This window comes from Pavona decussata, unplaced genomic scaffold (assembly GCF_977016875.1).
Source record: "Pavona decussata unplaced genomic scaffold, jaPavDecu1.1 SCAFFOLD_122, whole genome shotgun sequence".
NCBI lineage: Eukaryota > Metazoa > Cnidaria > Anthozoa > Scleractinia > Agariciidae > Pavona > Pavona decussata.
The window spans coordinates 477,577-500,248 of record NW_028145536.1 but is presented as its reverse complement, the minus strand read 5'-3'; the positions used below and the strand labels follow the sequence as shown (position 1 = coordinate 500,248).

The window sequence follows — 22,672 nt, the reverse complement described above, 5'->3', positions numbered from 1 at the left end:
TTTTCTCTAAGGTGTGGACCAAGCATAAAATTTCTTTATGGCCTGGAGGTAGATTTTCCCGCCTATAATTTCTGCTAGGCGTGGGTCAAGCATACAACTGTTTCAAGGCCTGGAATTGTTGTGTCCGCCTAAAATTCCTCCTAGGTGCGGGCCAGGCATATAATTTCATCATAGCCTGGGGTAGACATGTTTCCACCTATCTGCAGGCGTTAGCCAGGTAAAGTTTTATCATAGCCTGGAGTCACATGTACCCACCTATAACGTCTACTAGGTGTGGGTCAGGCTATGGCTTAGGCCTATATCCTGATATCTCCCCCACAGTGTTAATTTTGCTTTTCTTCTTAGCCTAGGCTATTTTTCTTAGTTTCTTCTGTTCGTTATTTATTTCTAGAAAACGGTAGAACAAAATATAGCTGACCTAAACAAAAAGATTGAGTCTTTAACCAAAGCCAAAGTTTATGGTATGCCGGTAGAGCAAGCGCTCAGGAACGTCTGTAAGGCCGTGGCCAGAGTCCCTGAATCCTTTGGCCCTCACCTGGCCTTATCATCTCTCGAGATCCTTGTTGATGCAGCCAGGTTTGGTGGCTACAAAGACGCACAGTATTACGAGTCGCGCCTCAGAGCCCTTAAGGAGAACCCCAGCTATGCAAACGTTAGGACCCTTTTACAAAAGTTAATTAGTGGGGTCAGTGGAGGATAGCAAGGTGGCCAACATCACGGATAAGGGGAAAAAAAGCGTGTAAAGTTGTTGATAAAACGCTTACCCCTGTTTCTGCCACTCCTCCGCCTCCAGTTCCTGCCTCCCTCACTTCTCCTGCTCAGTTCAATCGTGAAGTAGGATGCTTCGGCTGCGGAAGCCTACTTTACCTCGTCCTTTGGAAATCAGACAATGCCAATCATTGGATACTTTTAAAGTTTTACTAAAGACAAATCTTTTTAAATTAGCTTTTTATTAGTTCTCTTATTAACTCATATTTTAATTTTGTTGTTTTTCCGGAGGTTGTAAATTATTATCGTTGTTATTATTTAGATTAGCCATTCATTACTTTATATTAAGATTTTGTAAAGCGCATTCGATCATATCTTTATAGCATGTTAGACTGCGCAATATAAGAAATAAACATTATTATTATTACTTCAGTTTTAAAAAGCCATTTCTTTTTCGCAAAACGTGGCGCTTACAAGCTTCAATTTAACTGATACAATTTAGGCACCCTATCTAAGGACTAATCCAGGAGCGCGTTGCTAAATGAGGAAAAAAATTATACCCTATTTAAGGACTGAGAACCTCAAAAACCATACCCTATCTCGCGGCACGTACCTACATAGCCCATATATGAGAGTACCCTACCCCCCCCCCCCCCACTTCCCGGAGTTGACCTCAGCGACTGGCGACTGGCGTACGCTGTTCGTCAGGGGGGTTCGTGAGGGAGTCATGAGGGTCGAGGAGAAGAGGAGCCTCCAGCTGTGAAACAGTAGAGAACGGAGGAAGGTAGAACCAGCAAGCATAAACAGACTTCCAACCTGCCTGCTGCTTTCGTGTGTAACAGCTGCATGTATTAGATCAACGAGACTGTCTTCCTAATGAGGATCGGATTGCTAAGCCATTCCCGACACTGCCCCCCTCAGGATCACGAATGAGTGGACTGCCGAAGCGCGCACCATTGTCTTCCGAGACAGACTGACGCCTATTACTACACCGGGTTTTAAACTCGATACTGTCTTGGAACCTTTTCAGGATTTTGACCCTACAGTCTTGTTTGAAACCCTGACTTGAACAGCTTGCCTTTGTCTCTTCAATTTCTACGGCCTCCTTTTCCTAGTTCTCTGCAGCTTTAAGTTTGTTGATTGATTCCAAGTGATATTTCATGTGTCTTACAAAGAACATTCTTTGACAAAAGGACATCCGCTGGACAAGCAGTTGCAATTCAAAATGGCGGACATAATTAGTCGATTCCTTTCCTAAAAAAGAGAAAATCGCGCCATCTTTTGAGTGAAAGGACGGAATTATGAAGGTAATGGTTGCTTTTCCTTAAAAGATATATTTCTTAGTTTAAATTCACCACTCTTGATAGGAAGAGGATCGTTTTGTGGCCGAAAACTAACTTGCTTGTCACCATGGCAAAAAATAAACACAACTTTCGGTCCGCAAATTGTTAGTTTATAAAAGCTTAAGGTTATAATAATTCGAGCGAGGTGCTGATCTGTAAATTGGACGTTTTGTCTGTGCTCTTGGTACTATGAATACCAAAAAGATATTTTTTTAAACAACGAAAGTCTTGTAGTGTTTCTGTGCGATGCAAGCAATGTCAATCTGTCAGCAGATTTTCGTTAAATAATGCGAAGCGGAGCGATCTTATTATAGTGTGGATTAATCTGTGTTAAGCAAAGTGGCCGGATACCTTCAGATTTCACTGTACTAACAATTCTTTCAAAAGCTTGACTAGTCTATATGTAGTCTGGAATGATGATTTTCAGTTCGGATGTGGAATACATGTATACTCGTGATTAATAAGCGATCTGGGAGGGGAGGGGGGCTTAAATAGGGTATAGGTTTAACCATTAAATGGTCTGGAGGTCTGAAAACTGGTATGGATTTTTACAGATATGGACTTTATCTTTAATATGCAGATATCCTCAGTTATGTTTAAGCTTAATATTTTACTATACATGAGATTTTTGATGGCTCAGATTGACATAATATTGGAACTTGAGAATGGCATCATGAAGACATCCAAATATTGTTTGTTTCGATAAATAAACCTATAAATAGTTTAAGGGCTGGGTAATTAAACTACAAGCCCCTTGCCATATCACAGATTCTACTTTACTGAGTGATATTACTTCCATGATACATGTACTGATGTACAGCTGTAGGTGACAAAATAGCGCTGTGCACTAATGACGTCAGGAGATTTCACACCCCGTCGAGACTCAGACAAACAAAGTCGAATTCTGTAAGAGATGTAGGGAAGAACATGTGAATGTCGAGCAGTTCGCTTCGATCTTTAACGGTTTTAACCGACGAAGACGACGTTCCTGGCTCTAAATTCGAAAGAGAACCAGAGGAATACACAGTTGAGCAACTAAAACGGTGGATAAAGTGCAGGGGCTTGAAATTAAGCGGTAAACGTGAGAACTCATCTCTATCATTTCTCAGGAATCGGCAACTGAAGAGATCCACAAGATTAGGATCGAAACCGCGGTCTTGCCTGACCATTGCCTGAAATGCCACGTAATTTACTAACGGCTGAAGGACTCGTAGCAGCCCCTGGCCAAAGCAACACAGAAGAATTGCCTCAGTAATCAGTCTAAGGTGTAATCAAAACACAGGAGGAAAATACTAAGCTCCCGCAACATAAACACAAACCTCTTCGTTACAGAGCGAGCGGAGCGATAACAAAAACCACAGCCGTAACTAAAGCAGCCTTTACTGCCCTCAAATTAACGCATTGTACAGCTTTTAAAGAAGCTACAATGCTAAAGAAAGGATCAAGAGAAAAATAACCGTGATAAGTAACACGACATCTTGCCACAAAAGCAAATAACCGGGCCCGGCAATACAAAAGCTGCCAGATAATGATCATTACACGGTTCAAATCCTATCCTTACAATTACAAAGATAAAAAGAGAGGCTATACTGCCGCAAGACACACTGAAATCATTGTCTTGCGGCAGTATAGCCTCTCTTTTTATCTTTGTAAGGATAGGATTTGAACCAAATGCCACAAACGGCATAAGAACGACAGTCGCAAAAAACAGCAAGACTAGAGGTCAATTAGATCGAACACAAAACCCAGACATTACATGCGACATTTAAGCACGTGGCTTTGTTCAGTTACTATCACGCAAATCCTCCAAATCTTAAATGGCATTTAATAAGAAGAAAATACAGCGCTAAAAGAAAATTTACAGGGAGCGCCGCTCATACAAGAGACGGCGTTCCTTAAAATACATACTCGTTATAGCAAAACTATAACTGAACATGGCTAAAACACATGTGTGGGAGTCGCCCAGGCCTATCTTCTTTCCTTTTTACACTGGTTATGTTTTTCTCCGTAAAGAAATCCCGTGAACAAGCAGCTAGCAAACGCTTGCACTTCGCGATATCTTGTGTTGGTTTCGGAAATGGAATGAATACTGTACTTTCTTCCCTGATTGCTCAACTTTTTTAAGGGATTTCGGCCACTTGTCAGGATACCTCACGTCTGTTTTGCATTCACCCCAACAGCAGTGTTTGGTGGTTACCATTTCGGTCCGTCTTGGACGCTAACTGCGCGATTTCACCAAGCTTTTCGCTTTTTGGTATTGCTACGGCAGTACTTGCTCATACATTTTCCTTTATCACATCCCAATGTTTGTCTGAGTCTGTGCGGGGGGTCTCATGGGATTTCATGTGACAAAATCTATTTTTAGTAATAGTGCACAGCGCTATTGTCTTATTATACTCAGAGTAACTGGTGACCAAGTTCTGTTGCAAATTAACCAGAGCGGCGATGCTAGAAAAGTTGTATTTCTATACGTTTGTTCCCTGAGGTTCAGTTTGTTTAAATAATTTATAACTTAAAGATTTAAAGATTTGTTTTTTCTTATAAAAACTGTTTTTGTTAGCGTGTATTTAGTGTTCCTGAAAAGGTAACTGGAGGAGGTGTATTGACATACAGTTGGCAGCAGAAACTAGGCAACTACTTAGCTGTGACCGGGTAAAGTATCATTTATTGCTCTGATACACTATAGTTACAGCATAATTATGAAACGAAAAGTTCATCTGCTGTGTGGCACTTGTACAAACAAAGAAGTATTTCTAGGTGATAGGAAAATCATAGTGCCAAATAATGGTTGAAGAAAAATCCATACATTTCAGGCTTAGCCCTTCTTGAGTGGATCAATGTCAAGTTTGAACTACACTCTTTAACTTGACATTGATCCACTGAAGAAGGGCTACAGCTGTAAGCTGAAATGTATGGATTTTTCTTCAACCATTATTTGGCACTTTGATTTTTCTATCACCTAGAGATATATCTATGACTATAGTTACGGTATCTATGAGAAAGCAACCGGATGCTGTGACAAGGGATAGAACTGAATACCCACCAATGCAGTTTGTTTTTAACTCTTTAATGGGCCTTATCACGGTTTTTTTTTAGGCATGCAAACAGGCTTTAAATAGCAGTGTTTGTATGGAAATCCGATGTGAAATAATTCTTATAAAACATCGCTTCTGAAAAATTCATGAATTGGAAACTTTTGGCACAAGGAAAAGGGTTTTAAGAAAAAAATTGGAGGGATGTAGCTGTGCCAGAAAGCGTCCAGTCGTGTTTTGAACTTTCCATACATTTCCCTGTATTTTTTCCCGTGAACTATTTTTAGTAGCAGTTCACGGCTGGTTCGCTATACAGACAAATGTATGGAAAGTTCAAAACGCGACTGGACGCTTTCTGTCACAGCTACATCCCTCCAATTTTGTCCTTAAAATCCTTTTAGGTTAGTTAGGTTAATTAGGTTAATTATTATTATTTGCCTGTTGGTTAATTGTTCAGTCTTGTTTCAAAATGTTACTTGGTAAATACTTATGAGCTGAGGTTCTAATTGGTAATATTCCCTCCTCTGCAAAAACATTAACTTTCCAATTTTATTTGTCTCTCATTCAAGGGTATGAATCCATTTTTCAACTTCTCACACCCTGTTATAAATTGATTATTTTTTGTTTAATTTTACGTTACTGTATTTTCTTGATTATTTCCAGAATTGTAATGTTCAGTGTAAATTATACCCAGTTTGTGTGTGTGTTTTTAAACTGGTTCCATTCTAACAATAATAAAAATAATTATTGCTTCTGATGCTGTATTTAAAGGACAAACAGAGTTGTTGTAATCTATGATCGCCATGGAGAACAGAGAGATGAAATCAACATTCCAGGGTCAGTTGTGTCATTATTTGTTTTTAAATAGAACCTTGACAGATGATTTTTTACATTAATGGATTCTGTGGAAATTATTATACATGTATGTACCAACATTTCAAACTGTACGTAACATACATTTTCATACACTGAGTAGATAAGCATTAAAATATTAACAAAGTTGTATAAACTTATATTTTAGGCTGTGTACAGGGATGGCATGGGACAAAGATGGAGATACACTGGCAATAATACAGGACAAAAATGGTGAAAACACATACTTTGTACAAATATGTAATCATTACATTTAAGAGCGAATGCCCACAAGAATCAAACAAAATCGAGAAATGGCGGCAAAAGTTTAAAAACTCAAAATCGCTCAAACTTTGGCTATCAGTAGTCCACACTGAGTTATTTATCGCAATGTAATTAATTTGTCAAATAACTTTTTGTTTTGGCAGAAAATTACTATTATAATAAATTTCGGTGCTAGTCACGAGAAATTTCGACTTGAAAATTAACGGTTTTTAAGCAAGCCGCTCGCCTTAACTGTAGAGCGAGAAGACATTCACTTATTATCAGCTTATTCTACAACTCTTGCCGATTTGATTTTATTATTTCTATGAAGTTTGAAAAAACCATAACATCGAGAGGGACCTAAACGAAATCCCACTGTTACTCTATGGAAATGATTAGCTAAGTTTAAAAGATTATTTACCATACTACCTTTATCACGAATGAGGTGAAATTGTAAGAGTAAAGTTAGGAAGAAATGGGCTCTTAATTGATGTAACGTTTGTTTTGGGGAGATAAAATTGTTGTCTATAACAGAGCGCTAAAAACCACTGAAATACAGGCAAATAAGAGATTGCGTGACAGATCGTGACAGAGTTTTACGGATATTTAACCCCGAACTCGATATTAATGCTGCTCAAAAACAACAGCATTCTCTTTTGGGAATGTAATGGTTTTCCCGTATTATACGAAACTTCGTTCGTGCCTTTTGTAAACAAATTCATAACTCCCAGGAAAAAAAGTTATGACATCGCGAGACATCGGGAGGCGTTCTTGTCTCAGACCGCTCAATGCTTTAACTGTAGTTTCCGTTCGAAGTTTATCTATTTCTTTGTTGCGTGTGAGATAATTTGTCTTTATTCTATTTGGTTGTGAGAACTACTAATTCACTCGTTTCATCTAGCATGAGACCTGATCATGACAATAAATGCTATTATTGCCTACTCGTGACATCTTTGATTGGGAACAAAATTTCAGCTAGTTGTGTATAAATGCCGTATTTCCTCGAACAATAGCCGGGGCGATTTATTTCCACACCAAAAGAGGGCAATTATTCGAGCGTCCAACTGGGACAAACTTTCCCGTTGTCTTAACAATTCATTTGGATACTACTTTGGAAATACCCAGATCTGCTTTTCTATTTATTCCATGTTTGGATAGGATTTGGGGTACACAGCAATTAGTAGAGTTACGCCGCCAACCAATCCCGAGTTCACGCCTGTGATATGGGCAAATAGTGTCCAATTTCCGTGCTGAAGTCTCTTTCTGGCTGAAAACACGCACTCTAGCAAGTAGCAATTCTCTCTCCGTGTTTACTCCAGAAAATGACCAGTAAGAGCAATGCTCCGTAATATTCTTTGAGCAGTTGCGTAAACTTATTATTTCAAGACTCCTGCTTTTATCTAACCTATCATACGAGCAGGCTGTTTCAGTTATACTCTGAAAAGAGCACGAAAACTGCGAAAACGCCATTGCAGTGCCGCACAATACAAGAAAACTAGCCAGCTTTACAAAGTGCGTCACTCTGAGTAAGAAAGTTCCGTGGGAAAATTCCATAACTTTTGCGTGGAACTCGTTTATAATTGGCTATTAGTATAGCAACACGCTCAAATAGTTAATTTCAAGAGTCAGCAAAATAATTATTTCCAAGTCTAATATTAAACAAAAACTAGGGACTTTAAATTTTGAAGTCTCTGTTTTGCCAGCTTTCTATAATTTGTGGTCATTGGCATTCGGTTTTAATTTTTTAACTCGTAAAGAAACTCGCCATCATCCAAGTAAAGAGACAAGTAATTGTGCACTGCTGGCTACGTGAAAATTGGCGAGGGAGCGAGGAAAAGCTTGAATGAAACAAATATGCTGTTAAACATTTTATTTATCAAACAAAATGATGAATAATAAAAATCAGCAACAATAACAAGGCCATTAATGTATTTTCATCCGGTTAGGTCTAAATGTTTCCCGAGATACATTTGCAATATCTGTCACGGTGCGTCACGCAATCTCGGATTGATTTTGCGATTTTGTCAGATTTTGAGCGCTCTTCCACAGAGCACGATTAAGTTTCCCCAGAAAATTTTTCATTTTAGTTGAAAGCCTATTTCCTCCTTACTTCACTCTTACAGTTTCATTTGATTTATGATAAAGGTAGTAGGGTAAATTATGTTTTCAATTTAGCAAGCGATTTCTATAGAGTAACGGGTCCCTTTTTTTCTGGTCGGTCTCAGTGTTACAAGCTCGATCGATCTTGATGGGAATTAAAAGATAAAACCTGAAAAGGTTGTAGAACAAGCTGATAACAAATAGATGTCTTCTAGCTTTATCAGTAGGGCAAGTGGGTTGCTTCAAAATGACTGATTTTTCAACCCGAATTTTCTCGTGTCTGGCTATGAAATCAATCTTCGTCATTTTCTGCCGAATCAAAAAGTTATTTCACAAATGAACCACACAGCAATGAATAACTCAATATGGACTACTAATAGCCAAAGTTTCAGCTATTTTCAAAATTTGAAAGTTTGCCCCACAATGTTCGATTTTTGTGTGCACGCGCTCTTAAATGTTGTGCTTTATGGAGTACAGTGTTAAGCCTTAATTTTCAGCTCTTTGCTTGCTCCAAGTATAAAAGCCTTAAAATTGTGCATGTGCATATTAAAAATTATTATTTACTTAAATTCTTGTTCTTTCAGGTATTGTGTACTTATGGGATGCCAATTCTCACAAGACCACACAACTGGAAAGTGGCTTAAGGTAGGCTGTGAAAACAGTGACATGTACATAGCTTTTTTCTTTTGATTGCTAGCATATTAAGCTCCTGAAAGTATCAATCTTTTGTAAGATCAGAAAGTTTTAGCATTCTAGAATAATATATTTTTTGCTATTAAAATTTTGAAAGTAAACTAAGTTGTCTTCTACAATATGTACTACATGTATGCTATTGATGGTGTCGGTAGAATCATGGTAGATGTAACTTGGAAAAGAAAGTGGTTTCACCTGCACTTCCTATTTAATCCAGAAAAATACTTTGTATGTTGTACATACAACTGGTATATTGCATTGGGGCTGCCATTAAGCTTTGGAGAATCTGGTTCTACATGTACAAGGAAAGGAGCTGCATCAGGTCCAGTCATGAAGACTCTCAGCTTTGCTGTCTTTCGTTACAATAATTGTAGTGATGTGCCGATCATCTATTATAATCGATCATTGATCGAAAATCTTTAAGCGACACGACAGTCTGCAGTCTGCAATCTGCAGTCTGCAGTCTGCATTTTATACTGACCGATATACATGTATGTTCTGTCAGTTGTAGATAAAATTTGCGACATTTCAGCTGCTTACTGCTACATGTACAGTAGTCTTCATCGGGTAATGAGGCCAACTGATCACGTTTCAACATTTTCGTGATATAAACACTGAAGCATGATCAGTCCGCCTCATCGCCCAGGATGAAGACTAGAGTAAGCAGTCGAAAGGTCACAATCTACAACTCATAGTTTAATACTACATCGTGAGAGTGAGACCAATGATTATTTTATTTATGGTCTTTATACTGTACTTGGTGACCATAAAGTCTGGCTGTTCACAGGACAACGTTGATACATGATTAACTTTGTACTGTATATCAAACAGAAGTATTAATTTTTATTTAAAATGTGCACAGTCTAAATTTGTTTTGAAAACTCACTGCTAGTCTGGGTTAATAACTATTAAAAAGATGCATGTATTGCTACAGTGTACATGTAACAAAAAAACTGACAGAAGTCTTTACACAGTAAATTGCACAGTAAAAATTTTCCTTATTCAGGGAAGGATTAACATTCTTACTTTGGTCAAGAGTGGGACCACAGCTAGCAATAGGTAAGTAATGTATCTCTGGACAGGGAGTACGTGCCAACGGAGAGTTAAGTTAGTGGTGGAGGGGGGGGGGGGGTAGAAGGAGAGTGTAGTGAGAGTAGCAGAATAAGATTACAGTGGAGAGTGAAGAAAGAAAAGGAGGGAGGGAAAGAGATAGAAAGAAGGAGGGATGGAAAGGAGGGGGAGGGGAGGGTTGAGAGAAGGAGAGATTGGAGGGAGGAGAAGAGAGGAGAGAAATCAGAGAGGGGAAGCGGAGAGAGGGAGAGTCAGGGAGGTGAAGGAGAGGAAAGAGAGTAAGAAAGGAAGGGGGAGGGAGGGAGATAATGTGAAAAGGGGCTTGTTGAGAATATTGAGCTGAGCCTCTACTGTACCTGCAACCTCAATGATTCTCATTTTAATTGATGTTATCTGAGACATTTTGGTGTGCAATAAACTGTCATACAGTAGCTGTTGTGCTAATTGAAGACAAGAAGATCCTTTCAAAGATCCTCATGAAGATCTTAAAGGATCCTTAAAGATCTTTGAAAAATTTTCACCAGGGACTGGTGCTCGAAAACAACATGACACTACATGTAGATCTCCTTGAGATTATGCAACATTAATGAGTCCACTTGCTTACAGATCAAAGGGGACTTTAAAAATTACAGTCTATTTTCAAACTTTTTTTTTATTATTGCTACCACATGCCGACATGCAAGGGATTCCATACACTTAACTGTTTGTCTAAGTACATGTATAATATAACCATCTTATACTGTTAATCTCAGTATGAAAATTGGTATATGTATTGCACTTTCAACCTTCCAGCATTTGAGCTATGATATGCTCATCCTTTATATCTGTTGTTGGGAGTTAATATTCTGCGTATTAAGTTCGTAGTCTCAAAGTTTAGATATGGTGCAAAGTTTATTCTGATCAGTAGATCATTAAGTACGGTACATAGCATTAGACATGTGTTTATTTACTTTTCAGGCACGTCCAAAGGAAACTTGTTAATGTACAACCACCAAACATCAAGGTGATCAAAATAATGACTACAGTAGTTCATATAGTATTCTCATATACAGATCAAGTGATACAGTGTTGGTCAATAAGGTGCTGACTGTTAATTAAAACAGACATGCATGTTAACTGCATTATCTTGAGATATACAATATTTTAATTGCACTGACAGTACTTTATTATTTAAAAAAAAAAAATGATTTTACAGATTAAGTCAATCCCATGTAGTTCTGTCAGTATGCTGAATTTATGTGCACTGTAAAGAGAATAATATTGCAAGAATTATTAATGATTATTTTATGGCCCAGTTTCTACATGTAACTAAATTAATTGTGTAATTTCTTCAGGGTGCTAAATAAAGTAGAATGGTACTTAATTTGTATGTGTCATGGCATGACATTAATTTTTATGCTTTAGTTAAGGCATGCATTAACCTTTTTTAAAACACAAGTATTAAAGTAACTATTATGTGTTCTTCTGTCATGGCATTGCAGGAAAGTTCCTATTCTTGGAAAACACACCAAGAAAATAATCTGCGGAGCTTGGAACTCTGAGGTAGGTTCAGTGACTAATTTTAGGAAATGCTACCCGCAGAAAATTTCTGAAAAATTAATTTGCATTTATATGCATATTTTGAACAGGATGTTGTATTTATTTTAGTAATTATTAGCAATTGTTCTCTTCAGTTGGGGACATGTAAGTTAGTTAAGCATCCTCACTACCAAACACCACTAGCTGCCTTAGCAGAATTAAGATATGGGAGGCAAAATTTAGCCTAGACAGGAGGTCGCAAGACTGAGGAAGGCAAAGTGAAACATCGCTGAAGGGGAGAAGGGTGCTGGTGGCATGACCAGGCAAAGCATGTAACTTGGCAAAAAAAAAAAAAAAAAAAAAAAGGCAGAAAGAACCAGAATAATTTAGTTAAATGAACAAACAGGATCCTTATAGAGCCATACTGTTATGAACTGCAGTGTTAATTTAGAGAGGGTGTTTTAAACAGGTAAAAAAATTCTGCATGGCTTAATGAGTACACGTGTGTAATTTTAGCAGTGAGAATATTTAGCTTAAGTTTTAAATGCAGAACGTGACTGGTCAACAGAATGATTAATTTTTTTGTTTACATGATTGTATGATTTATAATTGTGTAATATGTTGTTTTTAAAAAAAGTTTTTTTAAAAAGGTTTGGCATTAATATGTATAATTATATTTTTTTTTATTTCAAAATAAAACATTGTTTGATTGACTTGATTGACCGCATTCTATACAGTGTTGAAAAGTAATTGTCTGTCATCAACTTACATGTATTTGCAATGTTTTATTTGTTGTTCCAAGGTTTATTTTTAATTATGAATTTGTATAAAAGGACTGGGTTTTTTTTTCTGTTAGAATTTGTTAGCTCTTGGTGGAGAAGACAAGTGCATCACTGTGAGCAATGTTGATGGAGATACAATCAGACAGGTAAGAACATGATTTCAAAGTCTGAAAGACTTGTTTTGTCTGGCAGTACATGTATCTCCTCATGTATTTAATTACAACAAACAAAAAAATATTTAATAATTTGAATGCCATCTTACAGTTTACAGTCAATTTTGATGTGATTGTCTATTAGTTACATGTACAAGTACAGCCTTGGTTGGAGGGGGTATTGCTTTTGTATATGTAGTACCTTAAACTCATCACCAATAGATGAGCTTGGGAACTGGTGGCTTAAAGGTTGGCGGGGGCCCTAAATGCTAATAGGCCAAACATGGCAACCCTACAAGTGGGAACCAATCCATCCCTGCATGCTGCCGCCAACTGGCACGGTCACACTGAAAGAACTTCAGTGGAGAATAATACTCACCTGACCTGTTACTTACCAAGACCCTCAATCAAAAGGGGTAAGGGCTGGGAGCAAGAATCCACGATGATTTGCCAAAAACAAGGTGGCGGAGGGTCCACTATGACCAACACAAAGCAAGACAAGTGATAATGATAGTCACAACGCATGATGCTTGCCCCTGAGACTGCCCCGCAGATGACACGTGCCATCCGAGATGACTGCTGACCCCATTCAGTCAATTATTAACGTTCATTTGTCTCAGTTACATTTAGCTGCATAAATCTTGGCATACTAATAATATTCATCATAATGAGATTTTAAAACATGTTATAAACTTCAGTAATCGTTCATGAATGCACTTTGGTTTTGTTTTAAATTTGCGTAGGCCACTGTCCGTGCAGATCCCAGTGAAATTCAGTTTAGTGAAATGAAAACAGATGAACGAAGCTCCATTGGAGAGACTACAGTAAGTAACTGCATTCAGAGTGCATTCAAATAACCCCTCTCAACAACAACAAAAACAAACAGCAATAAATAAATAAATAAATAAATAAATAAATAAATAAATAAATAAATAAAAAAATAATAATAAAATAAAGAAATAAAGAAATGAATGAATGAATGAATGAATGAATGAATGAATGAATGAATGAATGAATGAATGAATGAATGAATGAATGAATGAATGAATGAATGAATGAATAAAAAGACTATTTCATTTTTTGCCCACTTCAGTTTCTTCTCCATTTTTAATTCTTGTACATACATGTACAGTCAATTAATGTACAAATTGTCTTTTTTGTGTTCCCCTAGATCAGCATTATAGTTGGAAAGAAAACCCTATACTTGTACAACTTGAATGATCCTGACAACCCTATTGAACTGGCATTTCAGGTATTTATCATACAAATTAAATAATTTTATTTTCCTGTGAAGTCATTTTGTCAAAATATCTTGCCTTCCCAACAACAGGGCATGACCTAATTAACATACCCTTTGCTATCACCATTGTGAATACTGGAGCTAGAATGCAACACAAGTTTGTACTAAGTTGTTCACAAGGCTACAGTAGGGAGCTTAAGCAACCACGACGACCGGGAGGACGACGACGGCAAGTAAACGCGGAGGGACTGGAACGAGAACGTCGTTTTAGGCGGGAAAAAGAAACTTAAGCAGTGAAGTTTTCAAGGACGACGACGTTTGAAACCTTCGTTCAGTTTCGCTTCTTTACAAAAAATGACATCGTTTAGAGACTTAGGCTTCTGATCTTAAATCGGTAAGGTTCAACAATAAGAACCTCCCGGCACATTACAATATCGTGTTCATTACTCCACACAAAGTTTGGATTCCTACCAAAGTAAATTAAAAAAATGTTTGTTTTGATTGAGTCTAGCAGAAAGTCATGTGAGGTTTGCTAGAAATAAATTAATCCACTTTTTAAAACCGTATTCATATATTTGGCTGTAAAAGCATATGAAATTTTGCTGTCAAATTTACCGCTAAATATGAAGATCGGACACAAATTACTCAATTTCAGGCATATCTTCATTTGTACATGATGAAATTTCATCTGCGAGTTCTTTGCTAAACGTGTAGCACCTGAATTGCATTTAAACACCAAAAAAAAAAAAAAAAATACTATGTTGTACGGAGGTTAATTGACATTTGAAACTTCTGGGATGTCACTGATTTTGTGCCATGTTTGTCTGATTTTCAGAATGATACAGGTTTATTTATTTTTGTCTATTTAATTTAATGTAAGCTTAGCTTTATTTGGCAAGTTAAATGACAACAACAGACATCGAGTAGTTCTAGCAATGGGCGGTCTCACGCTTTCCCCCCTTGAAATCAAGTTTAAAAAAAAGGTTTTAGTTGTACAATGGTCTTAAATTATTTCAATAGTTCGTAAACCAATTTGCAAAACTCGAGAGCCATAACCCTAGGTACTAGAGAGATTTAGCTTCGCGTTTACGGCTAACGCCAAACGGGAAACGGCAAGCCGCTGTTTGTTCTAAAATGCATAAACTTGTGTTTCTCGTACTCACTTCTCTCTTTTTCGTGTTTGCTCGAAAGCTGTCGCCTACTGGGTGGAGATAAACTTAAACCAAAAAAAGCTTCATCGTTTTTTATCAAAGAGAAAATTTCAGCCTGGCGTTTGATGTTTGCCGTAAGCGCGATGCTAAAATCTCTTACTGTAAACAAACAATCTGATAAAATCACTCGCCGCTTGAAAGGTTAATCTGCAAGTTACTTCCGACAATTTTCAATTTGCAATCAAACATTTAAGTGTATAGTATAACCATCTAATTATCTTCATTCAAGAAAAGTGAAAATCAGTACTCTTCCATCAAATAGCTTGAAAATAAACTTATGCAGCTTTCTCCCCCTGGCTTGATCATGAGTCACTTGTCATCTGTGTGAAGGAAAAGCAATGATTCAAATAAAATGGTTCTCTTCATCAAACCGAACAAAGGAGCTTGAAACAAACGCACAAGAGAATTAAAACTCCAATCCGTTATAAACTGTGACAAATGATATTAAATTCGTACCTTTTAGTGAGCTGTAAACTCTTCAATTCACGACGACGTGAAACTACTACTTCCGACGTCGTCGACGTGATCAGGACGACGACCTTCTTAGGCCGCACCTGCCAGTAACGCTCACCCTACTTCCGGTCGTCGTCCTCCCGGTCGTCGTCGTGGTTGCTTAAGCTCCCTAGTAATTGTTGAAAGTAACCATGATTTACCACAGCTAGTTAGCTGGCGCACATATAGCACTTATTACTTACACGTGTACAATGTATGCTTGAAGTTAATTACTTTTAATGTTTTCTTAACAGCAACGTTATGGGAATATAGTTCAGTATAAGTGGTAAGTTAGTAAAATTCAACAACAGATCAATTCATACAATTGTACAAAGTTCTTGCAAATTTATATAGATCTTACTGTGTACATTGCTGTGTATTAATTCTGTCACAGTGTGTGGTCACATACTATGATATCATTTTCTCCATAGGTTTGGTGATGGTTACATAATGCTAGGTTTCTCAAATGGCTTCTTTGTGGTAATCTCTACACATATCAAGGAGATTGGACAGGTATGGACTCAATCTTAAAAATAATTTCAAATTCCATTTATCTGTCATTTCCTTCTTCTTCCTTCTTGAAGAGAATCTTGAGATGAAAGTTAATATAACGACACCCTAGGTACTTCTTGGGATGAGCGCATTTTTGTCACCTTCTAGTCAGCAATAAATTATAAAACTACTGTAGTTGAATGTGTGGCTTACAGATGGTTTTCTAACTTTTTTTTACACCATTTGATGCACAGGAATTATACCAAACAAGGGACCATAAGGACGAGCTGACAGGCATTGCCATGTCGCTGGAGCTGAACAAGGCAGCATCTTGTGGTGATAACTGGTGAGGATATTATAATCATAGATTGGTAGAAGTTCTTAAGCTTTGGCATTCTAGCGTACTGGCATCCATTCATGTCTAGTGGCATTCAGAGCAAGTGTAGTTAATAATAATCTTTTATTAGGAAGCTTCCATCACGTAACGTGGTTTTCAGAAAGGTCCTGTCCCGGCCTGCAAATGAACTCCCCAGACCGGAAATGATCCCCAAATTGGACTGCAAATGATCCCCGGACGGGAAATGATCCCCAAATTGGACCGCAAATGATCCCCGACCGGATTTCGTCGCGTCATCAATAATTATAGAATGGAATGGACTCCGGAATTTGGACATTGTATTTAAACTTTATACCCTTCATTTTTTTTTCTTATAACGCAACAATCATTTTATTTAAACGCTTTGCATGCAAATTTTTTAGTTTAAAAATTACAGTGTAGCTGCTAAGTGCAAATAAAAAGAAAATCAATTGTCCTATAAACTGGAACATACATGTATATTTTTAACTTGTACGATTACAACGCCAAAAATGGATACGAATTGTACGAAAATCCTTTTTTTTTTTAATAGGGCTAAAAATACGAAATGAATCTTAACAGTACAACCGAAAGGCCGTTAACTGGATCAAATATTGTTTCTGTCACTTCTTCGATACATCTGTGAAACCCAAGATCAAATGAGAACCAGAGGAGACGAGAATTTAAATACTCTATGCAAACACAACAAAAATTTAAGGCGGGTCATTGATGACTTTAGCAAGTTTTTAAAAAAAAAAAAAAAAAAAAAGAAGAAGACCGAAATTGAATTGCCTGTTTAATGATGGTGAATCTCGCCCGCTATCGTCGTCTTCAGTGTCGGATCTTAGTCTTAAAGTGCCCGTGTGTTAATTTTATATTTCTTTTCTCACCTGAATTTACGCGTTTCCTCCAAATCGAATTTTTTTTTTCTCCGAACTTCTTTGCGGTATGTGTTGATTCATACACAAATAAAAATAAAAAACAATAATAATAATCATGCAAGGGCATTTTAAGCATAACTATCTAAGTCGTCCAAAATTGATGTCATCGTGTAAATATGCTAATATCATTTCGGGCTAATACGACTCCCAGTCTTCCTTAGTTTAAAAAATTTCGCATAACACACTGTCGTCAGCATAGACCTGCATGAGTCTTTACTTAAAACATACCTCTTTTTTCTTTTCAGGCGTCTCTTTCTGGTCAGATTTGTCATTATCTCCTACACCGTAAATACTGGGAAAAAAAGCGAAAGCAAGCGCAAGGGGAAACAGCAAACTCAACCGCGCCATTTTCCCACAGTAACCTGGTTAAAATTATGAGCTCTGTTCAATCCAAATAGCTGTCGCTTTCGCAAGTGAGGATTGTTTCCTTGTTCTCACGCCTCCGAAAAAAAAAATCATGCGTGTACAGGTAGTCCCAGCTCAAGCTGTGAGCGATGATCATCTTGTGACGGTCTCTTGTGCAATAGCGGTCACGGCGCAAGTATGGGAATGTTTTCCCATACTTGCGCCGTAACCGCTATTGCACTTTATGATCGGGCCTAGGAAGTAGAAATACTGTAAAGTTCTTAGAAGGGATGTCATTTTTATTAAGAACTTTACAGTATTTCTACTTCGTAAACCCGATCGTAAATATTCCCATACAAACTGTCATATTTTCGCAGTGACAGCTATTTCACAAGTGATAATCGCTCACAGCTTGAGGTTGGGCCACCTAAGCGTATGTCGGACTGTCGAAAGGGTTCCGATAAAGTTTGTTAATGGCACGACCTAGTCAAGGAGAAAAATTCAATTTCGTTTTAAAAGAGTCAAGTATCTTATCTAACATTTCTAAAACAGAGTTTTAAAATATTGAAGCAATAGCTAATTGTGAAGGAAAATGTATTTTCAAATCAAAGGTGTAATAATCTCCGAGACTGACACGTTAAAATCAATAGCTTTTATGTTTTGTCCAAAAATTAAATATTGCCAGGTTAATTTTGTCTTTTAGCACAGCACGTTTACCGGTTTTTATTGTTGTTATAAAAGCCTGAGGAATTTGTGTTTTCCTCATATATCCGTGAACTGACATGGAGTCCAGGACATTCCTTCATTTTGCGGTACGTTTTATTAGAATCACTTCCGGTCCGGGGATCATTTGCGGTCCAATTTGGGGATCATTTCCCGTCCGGGGATCATTTGCGGGCCGGGATCATTTGCGGGCCTGTACAGTCCTATAAAGATTAAATATACAAAAGGTTAAAAAATACAACATATAAGACAAAAATTAATTACAAACTGATATAAACGGCAATTCCACACTCTGGAATAGACCATCAGGTAACTACAGCCGTAATAATAAATAAAAATTTAATGAATAAATAGTGTATATATTTCACGTTAAATGTGCTAACATGCGCAGCTAGAAGTATTGTAGTACGAGTCCCCCCCCCCCCCCCCCCCACCTCCCTCCCAGCCTCCCCATTAGAAATTGTCCTGCAATGTACATGCACAAAAGTAACAAATTAATATTCAATTTAATTCAATTCAATTAACTTTATTTAACTTCTGTCGCCTATTTACAACAGGAAAATGTAGTAAACTAAACAACAAAAAACCTCCTCTGAAGGGTAAATAAATTAATGAACTTAAAAATTTGATAGAAGTTTGGTCAATTCAAACAGCTGTAAGACAGCGACACAGGATTATTTTAAGTTAGCTTTAAACTAGCTTAACAAAGAAGATATAAAGAATGAGCAGCGGGCAGAATTTATGTTGTTTCATTCTATAGCAACTGTCCGTTTATACATAATATACCTACGTGCTTGTCATGTTTTTCAGTGTGAAGATTCACGACTTGACAGAGATGAAAGAGATTTATGCCATCATCACTTTAGAGGATGCAGGAGGTTTGTAGAATCGTGTCTCCTAAACTTGAAATTTTATGTGACTAGATTTTCGGAAATAGAACTACCAGGAATGCATTATTCAGAGTATACACTCAGCGGCGCTTTCACAAATTGGCCAAGTTTTTGAAAGGTCTTGCATGTACATCACTAAAGATTTCCTGTGACATTTTAAATTTCAGTCCGCATGAGAATTAAGTTTTGAAAGGTGTAGTGTGATCCTCACTGTTTCTGAATTTGTGGAAACTTCAAACTGTAGACCTTTTTTTGTCAAGTTCATGTACTGTAACAATGATGTTTGACAAAGTGAACTGTATCTACATCTTGTTGTCGAGTTTCACATTTGCCCTCAGTCGCGACTCAAAACCCTACTACTTGGATTACATTATCCACTTGAAATGGAGTTCCTCTTGGTCAGAACGTTTTCAATAAGGGTGGCAAAAAGTTGTCAAAAAACTCAGACTTTTAGTACATTGTAACTGACGACAGTGTACTTTTGTGTGTACAGTACACTCATTGTTAGCCAAACATGGAACTTTAAATTTTCCAACTGCACTTTGTTCTTTGTACATTCTACAGGGCACCTTGACACGATCTCATGGACTGACGATGGTCAACTGCTTGCTGTTAGCACTCAGTTAGGTAAAGTTGAGTTCATGAGTCCATTGTACCAGGAACGAAAATAAAAAATGCAACAGTCTGGTTGTGAGATAACTGTGATAATCTCTTCTTCTTCATGTATATAATCTTTCATCCGTGTTGCATATACATGTTTCATATATAATTATTCATATTCATTTGTCCTTCACGGGTATATTATGAACTCAGAAAATGACCAGCTCCTATTTGGCTTGATAGCTCAGTTGGTAGAGCACTGCACCGGTATCGCAGAGGTCATAGGTTCAAATCCCGTTCAAACATTTTCTCGCATTGGTCTGGTTACGTTGCGTTGATAACTGCGAGAATCTTTTCTTCTGTATTAAACAAAAATTGTTGCAAACATTTTGTACACCGGTTGAGGTACATGTATGAATTGTTTCGTCTTGCACCCTTGTTTGTTGTCAACAGACAATATAAATGGTAAGCACTTTTAGATTGTGATTGATTAAATCTTTTTGTCAACTCATCATCAGGAGTAAATGTCAAAACATGATAACCAACTTTGGGAGCAACTGACAGCAACACATAAACAGATGTGGAGGGAAACATTGTACTCAGAACTTGTTCCCTTTAAGTGGTGGCAAGTTTATAACTTGTAACTTTTGCTAGACTCTTTTTAGTTGTTACAGGACCATAAGTGTTGTACAAATCTCTTTTTTAGACAGGAGAGCAGGAAAACATGCTCAAACGAAACACAAAGCCAGCTGTACGTTAAAGCTATTTTTCTACGTTTTATGAAATGGATAGTTAATAATTTGGTGCATCCTTTCCTCGGATAAGGATGATGTCTGTGGCCACTTACATTGTAACATAATCAAGAGTAGTTCTTCTTGAAGCACATAATTATAACATAATTGAAGAGTTGAAAGCATGACCGTCTTATGTGGAATTTCGCTGACTATATTTTGGCCTCGTTTTTCTCGAAACTAATTGGAAACCAGCGGAAAAAACCGCAGAACGGTGTTTTCTGACAAAATTTAAGGGCACATGCAAAAACTCAGATACTTTTGAGTAAAACGAAAAATGGGCCTAAAATTCGGCATACATGTAAGACGGTTATGCTATTATTATTTTAAAAACGTCTATTTTTTCTAGACTGATCAAAGCTGTGACTCAGGTGTTTTGCTTCTGTTAAATCTTGTTTTTTAAGGTGCCATTCACGTGTACCTTACTAAGCTGCCTGTACTCGGAAGTGCCAATGGTACAAGGTTATCATACCTGACTTCCCTGAGAGAGGTAAGCCTGCAAACTAATAACCGTAATATTAACCATAACAAAACTTCACTGGTAAACCTCTTTGTGCTGAGGAGAACAATGGAGTGTTAAAACTGTCTTAAGTAGTGACTGGTCATCTATAGGCCATTTCCGGGTTGTTTTGAAACTCATTATGAAAGCGAGTCTAAGTGTAAAAGCTTTTCATATGAAAATTAGTTTTGTTTGCATATGAATGAAAACTATTTTTCATAATAAGAACTCTACATGAAACCTCGCTTTCATAGTGAGGTTTAAAGCAACTAGAAAGTGACCTTTTGTTGTGTTGCTCTATGATGAAGATCAACATTCGGCAACATCTTTGTGTTCTTTTAAACAACTGCTACCTTGTATAATTTTGCATCTTAGATAATCAAGGCTTTTCGTAAATGTATTACATGTATTTAATCAGATTTTTTTGGTCAACTTTTTAGGTAACGGTGGTGGATAATGTGATGCAGGTGAGCCATAAAAAGAAATAATGAAATGAACATGGCATCCCTATAGGTATTAAGATTAACCTCTAGTTAGTTCAGTTCATTAAAAGAACGTTTAACAACAAACGCTTCTCTGGTCGACATTTACAGGTACAAGAGCTCGCCTTACGCTTTTTCAAACTTCAAACGTGACAAAACGCGGCATGTTTGTTTGATACAAAATTGGATGAGTATGCTATTTCATGACGAAGCCACGCCCTGCTGCAATCGATGATACGTAAACTACAGGACCTGCTATTGTCTTTGGAGATTGCAAGAGTTCAGAAGATCCGCATTACATCCTTGAGGATCCTGGCAAAGATCTGTGCAAGATCTTTAAAACAATCTTTTTAAGATTTTTCACTGATCTTCATTAAATCGTTGAGGACCTTGAAGGTTCCTTGCAAAGGTCTTTGCAGGAATATTAATTTTGCCAGGATGTTTGCAAGATCCTTGCAAGATCCTTATCAATTCCTTGAGGATCTCTATTGATAGTTATACAAGATCTTGTAGATGCAGGATCTTCAAAGATCTTATATGTATAAGGATCCTTTGAAGATCTGTGTCTTTAAGGATCTTTGGCAGGTCTTCGAAGATATGCAAAGATCCTGTGAGGTTTTTCACCAGGGGGTCCCTTAGGCTTAGCGTATCTTTCAAGGGTACACGTATCAACAGATATCATCAACAGATTGACAACGTTCCCGTTTTTTTATTTCATGAAGGAACGACCTCTGAGTGTGGATATCATAGTTGAACCAAGCTTTGTAGCTCTTGGGCCGTACCACCTAGCCGTAGGCATGAATAACCGTGCTTGGTTTTACTCATTAGCTGACAAAGGTGAGTAGCACTGAATCGTTTTATTTCACAGTGTGCATTCTCTTTCTCTTCAAGTATACCATCCTTGAGCTAAGAGTGACAGAAAACGTACACGGGCACGAGAAAACAAATGTCCCTGATGTTCCTCTCTCCAGTAGACTGCACCGGCCTGTCTTTTGCCGGCGTCCGCGCTACTCGCGGCCTCACGGCTCGCACGCGCGACTCGCTCAGTTGCGCACAGTCTATCACTCCAGTTGTTTTTGACTCAATCTTTGTTCAT

At 37.5% G+C, this 22,672-nt stretch overlaps 1 protein-coding gene across 1 annotated transcript in view; it reads left to right on the top strand.

Annotated features, from left to right (window-relative positions):
• The first annotated feature begins 1,880 nt into the window (after positions 1 to 1,880).
• Positions 1,881 to 22,672, top strand: part of LOC146469522 (WD repeat-containing protein 19-like) — a 40,465-nt gene continuing 19,673 nt past the window's right edge. The window contains exons 1-19 of the mRNA XM_085123126.1: positions 1,881 to 2,015; positions 4,612 to 4,703; positions 5,855 to 5,920; positions 6,105 to 6,169; positions 8,884 to 8,944; positions 9,999 to 10,051; positions 11,021 to 11,066; positions 11,545 to 11,605; positions 12,438 to 12,509; positions 13,259 to 13,339; positions 13,687 to 13,767; positions 15,713 to 15,744; positions 15,890 to 15,971; positions 16,205 to 16,296; positions 19,125 to 19,192; positions 19,769 to 19,831; positions 21,000 to 21,085; positions 21,535 to 21,561; positions 22,299 to 22,413. Of these exons, the coding sequence (XP_084979252.1) occupies positions 2,010 to 2,015; positions 4,612 to 4,703; positions 5,855 to 5,920; positions 6,105 to 6,169; positions 8,884 to 8,944; positions 9,999 to 10,051; positions 11,021 to 11,066; positions 11,545 to 11,605; positions 12,438 to 12,509; positions 13,259 to 13,339; positions 13,687 to 13,767; positions 15,713 to 15,744; positions 15,890 to 15,971; positions 16,205 to 16,296; positions 19,125 to 19,192; positions 19,769 to 19,831; positions 21,000 to 21,085; positions 21,535 to 21,561; positions 22,299 to 22,413 (1,249 nt within the window). The 5' untranslated portion in view covers positions 1,881 to 2,009. The remainder of the gene's footprint in view (positions 2,016 to 4,611; positions 4,704 to 5,854; positions 5,921 to 6,104; positions 6,170 to 8,883; positions 8,945 to 9,998; positions 10,052 to 11,020; positions 11,067 to 11,544; positions 11,606 to 12,437; positions 12,510 to 13,258; positions 13,340 to 13,686; positions 13,768 to 15,712; positions 15,745 to 15,889; positions 15,972 to 16,204; positions 16,297 to 19,124; positions 19,193 to 19,768; positions 19,832 to 20,999; positions 21,086 to 21,534; positions 21,562 to 22,298; positions 22,414 to 22,672) is intronic.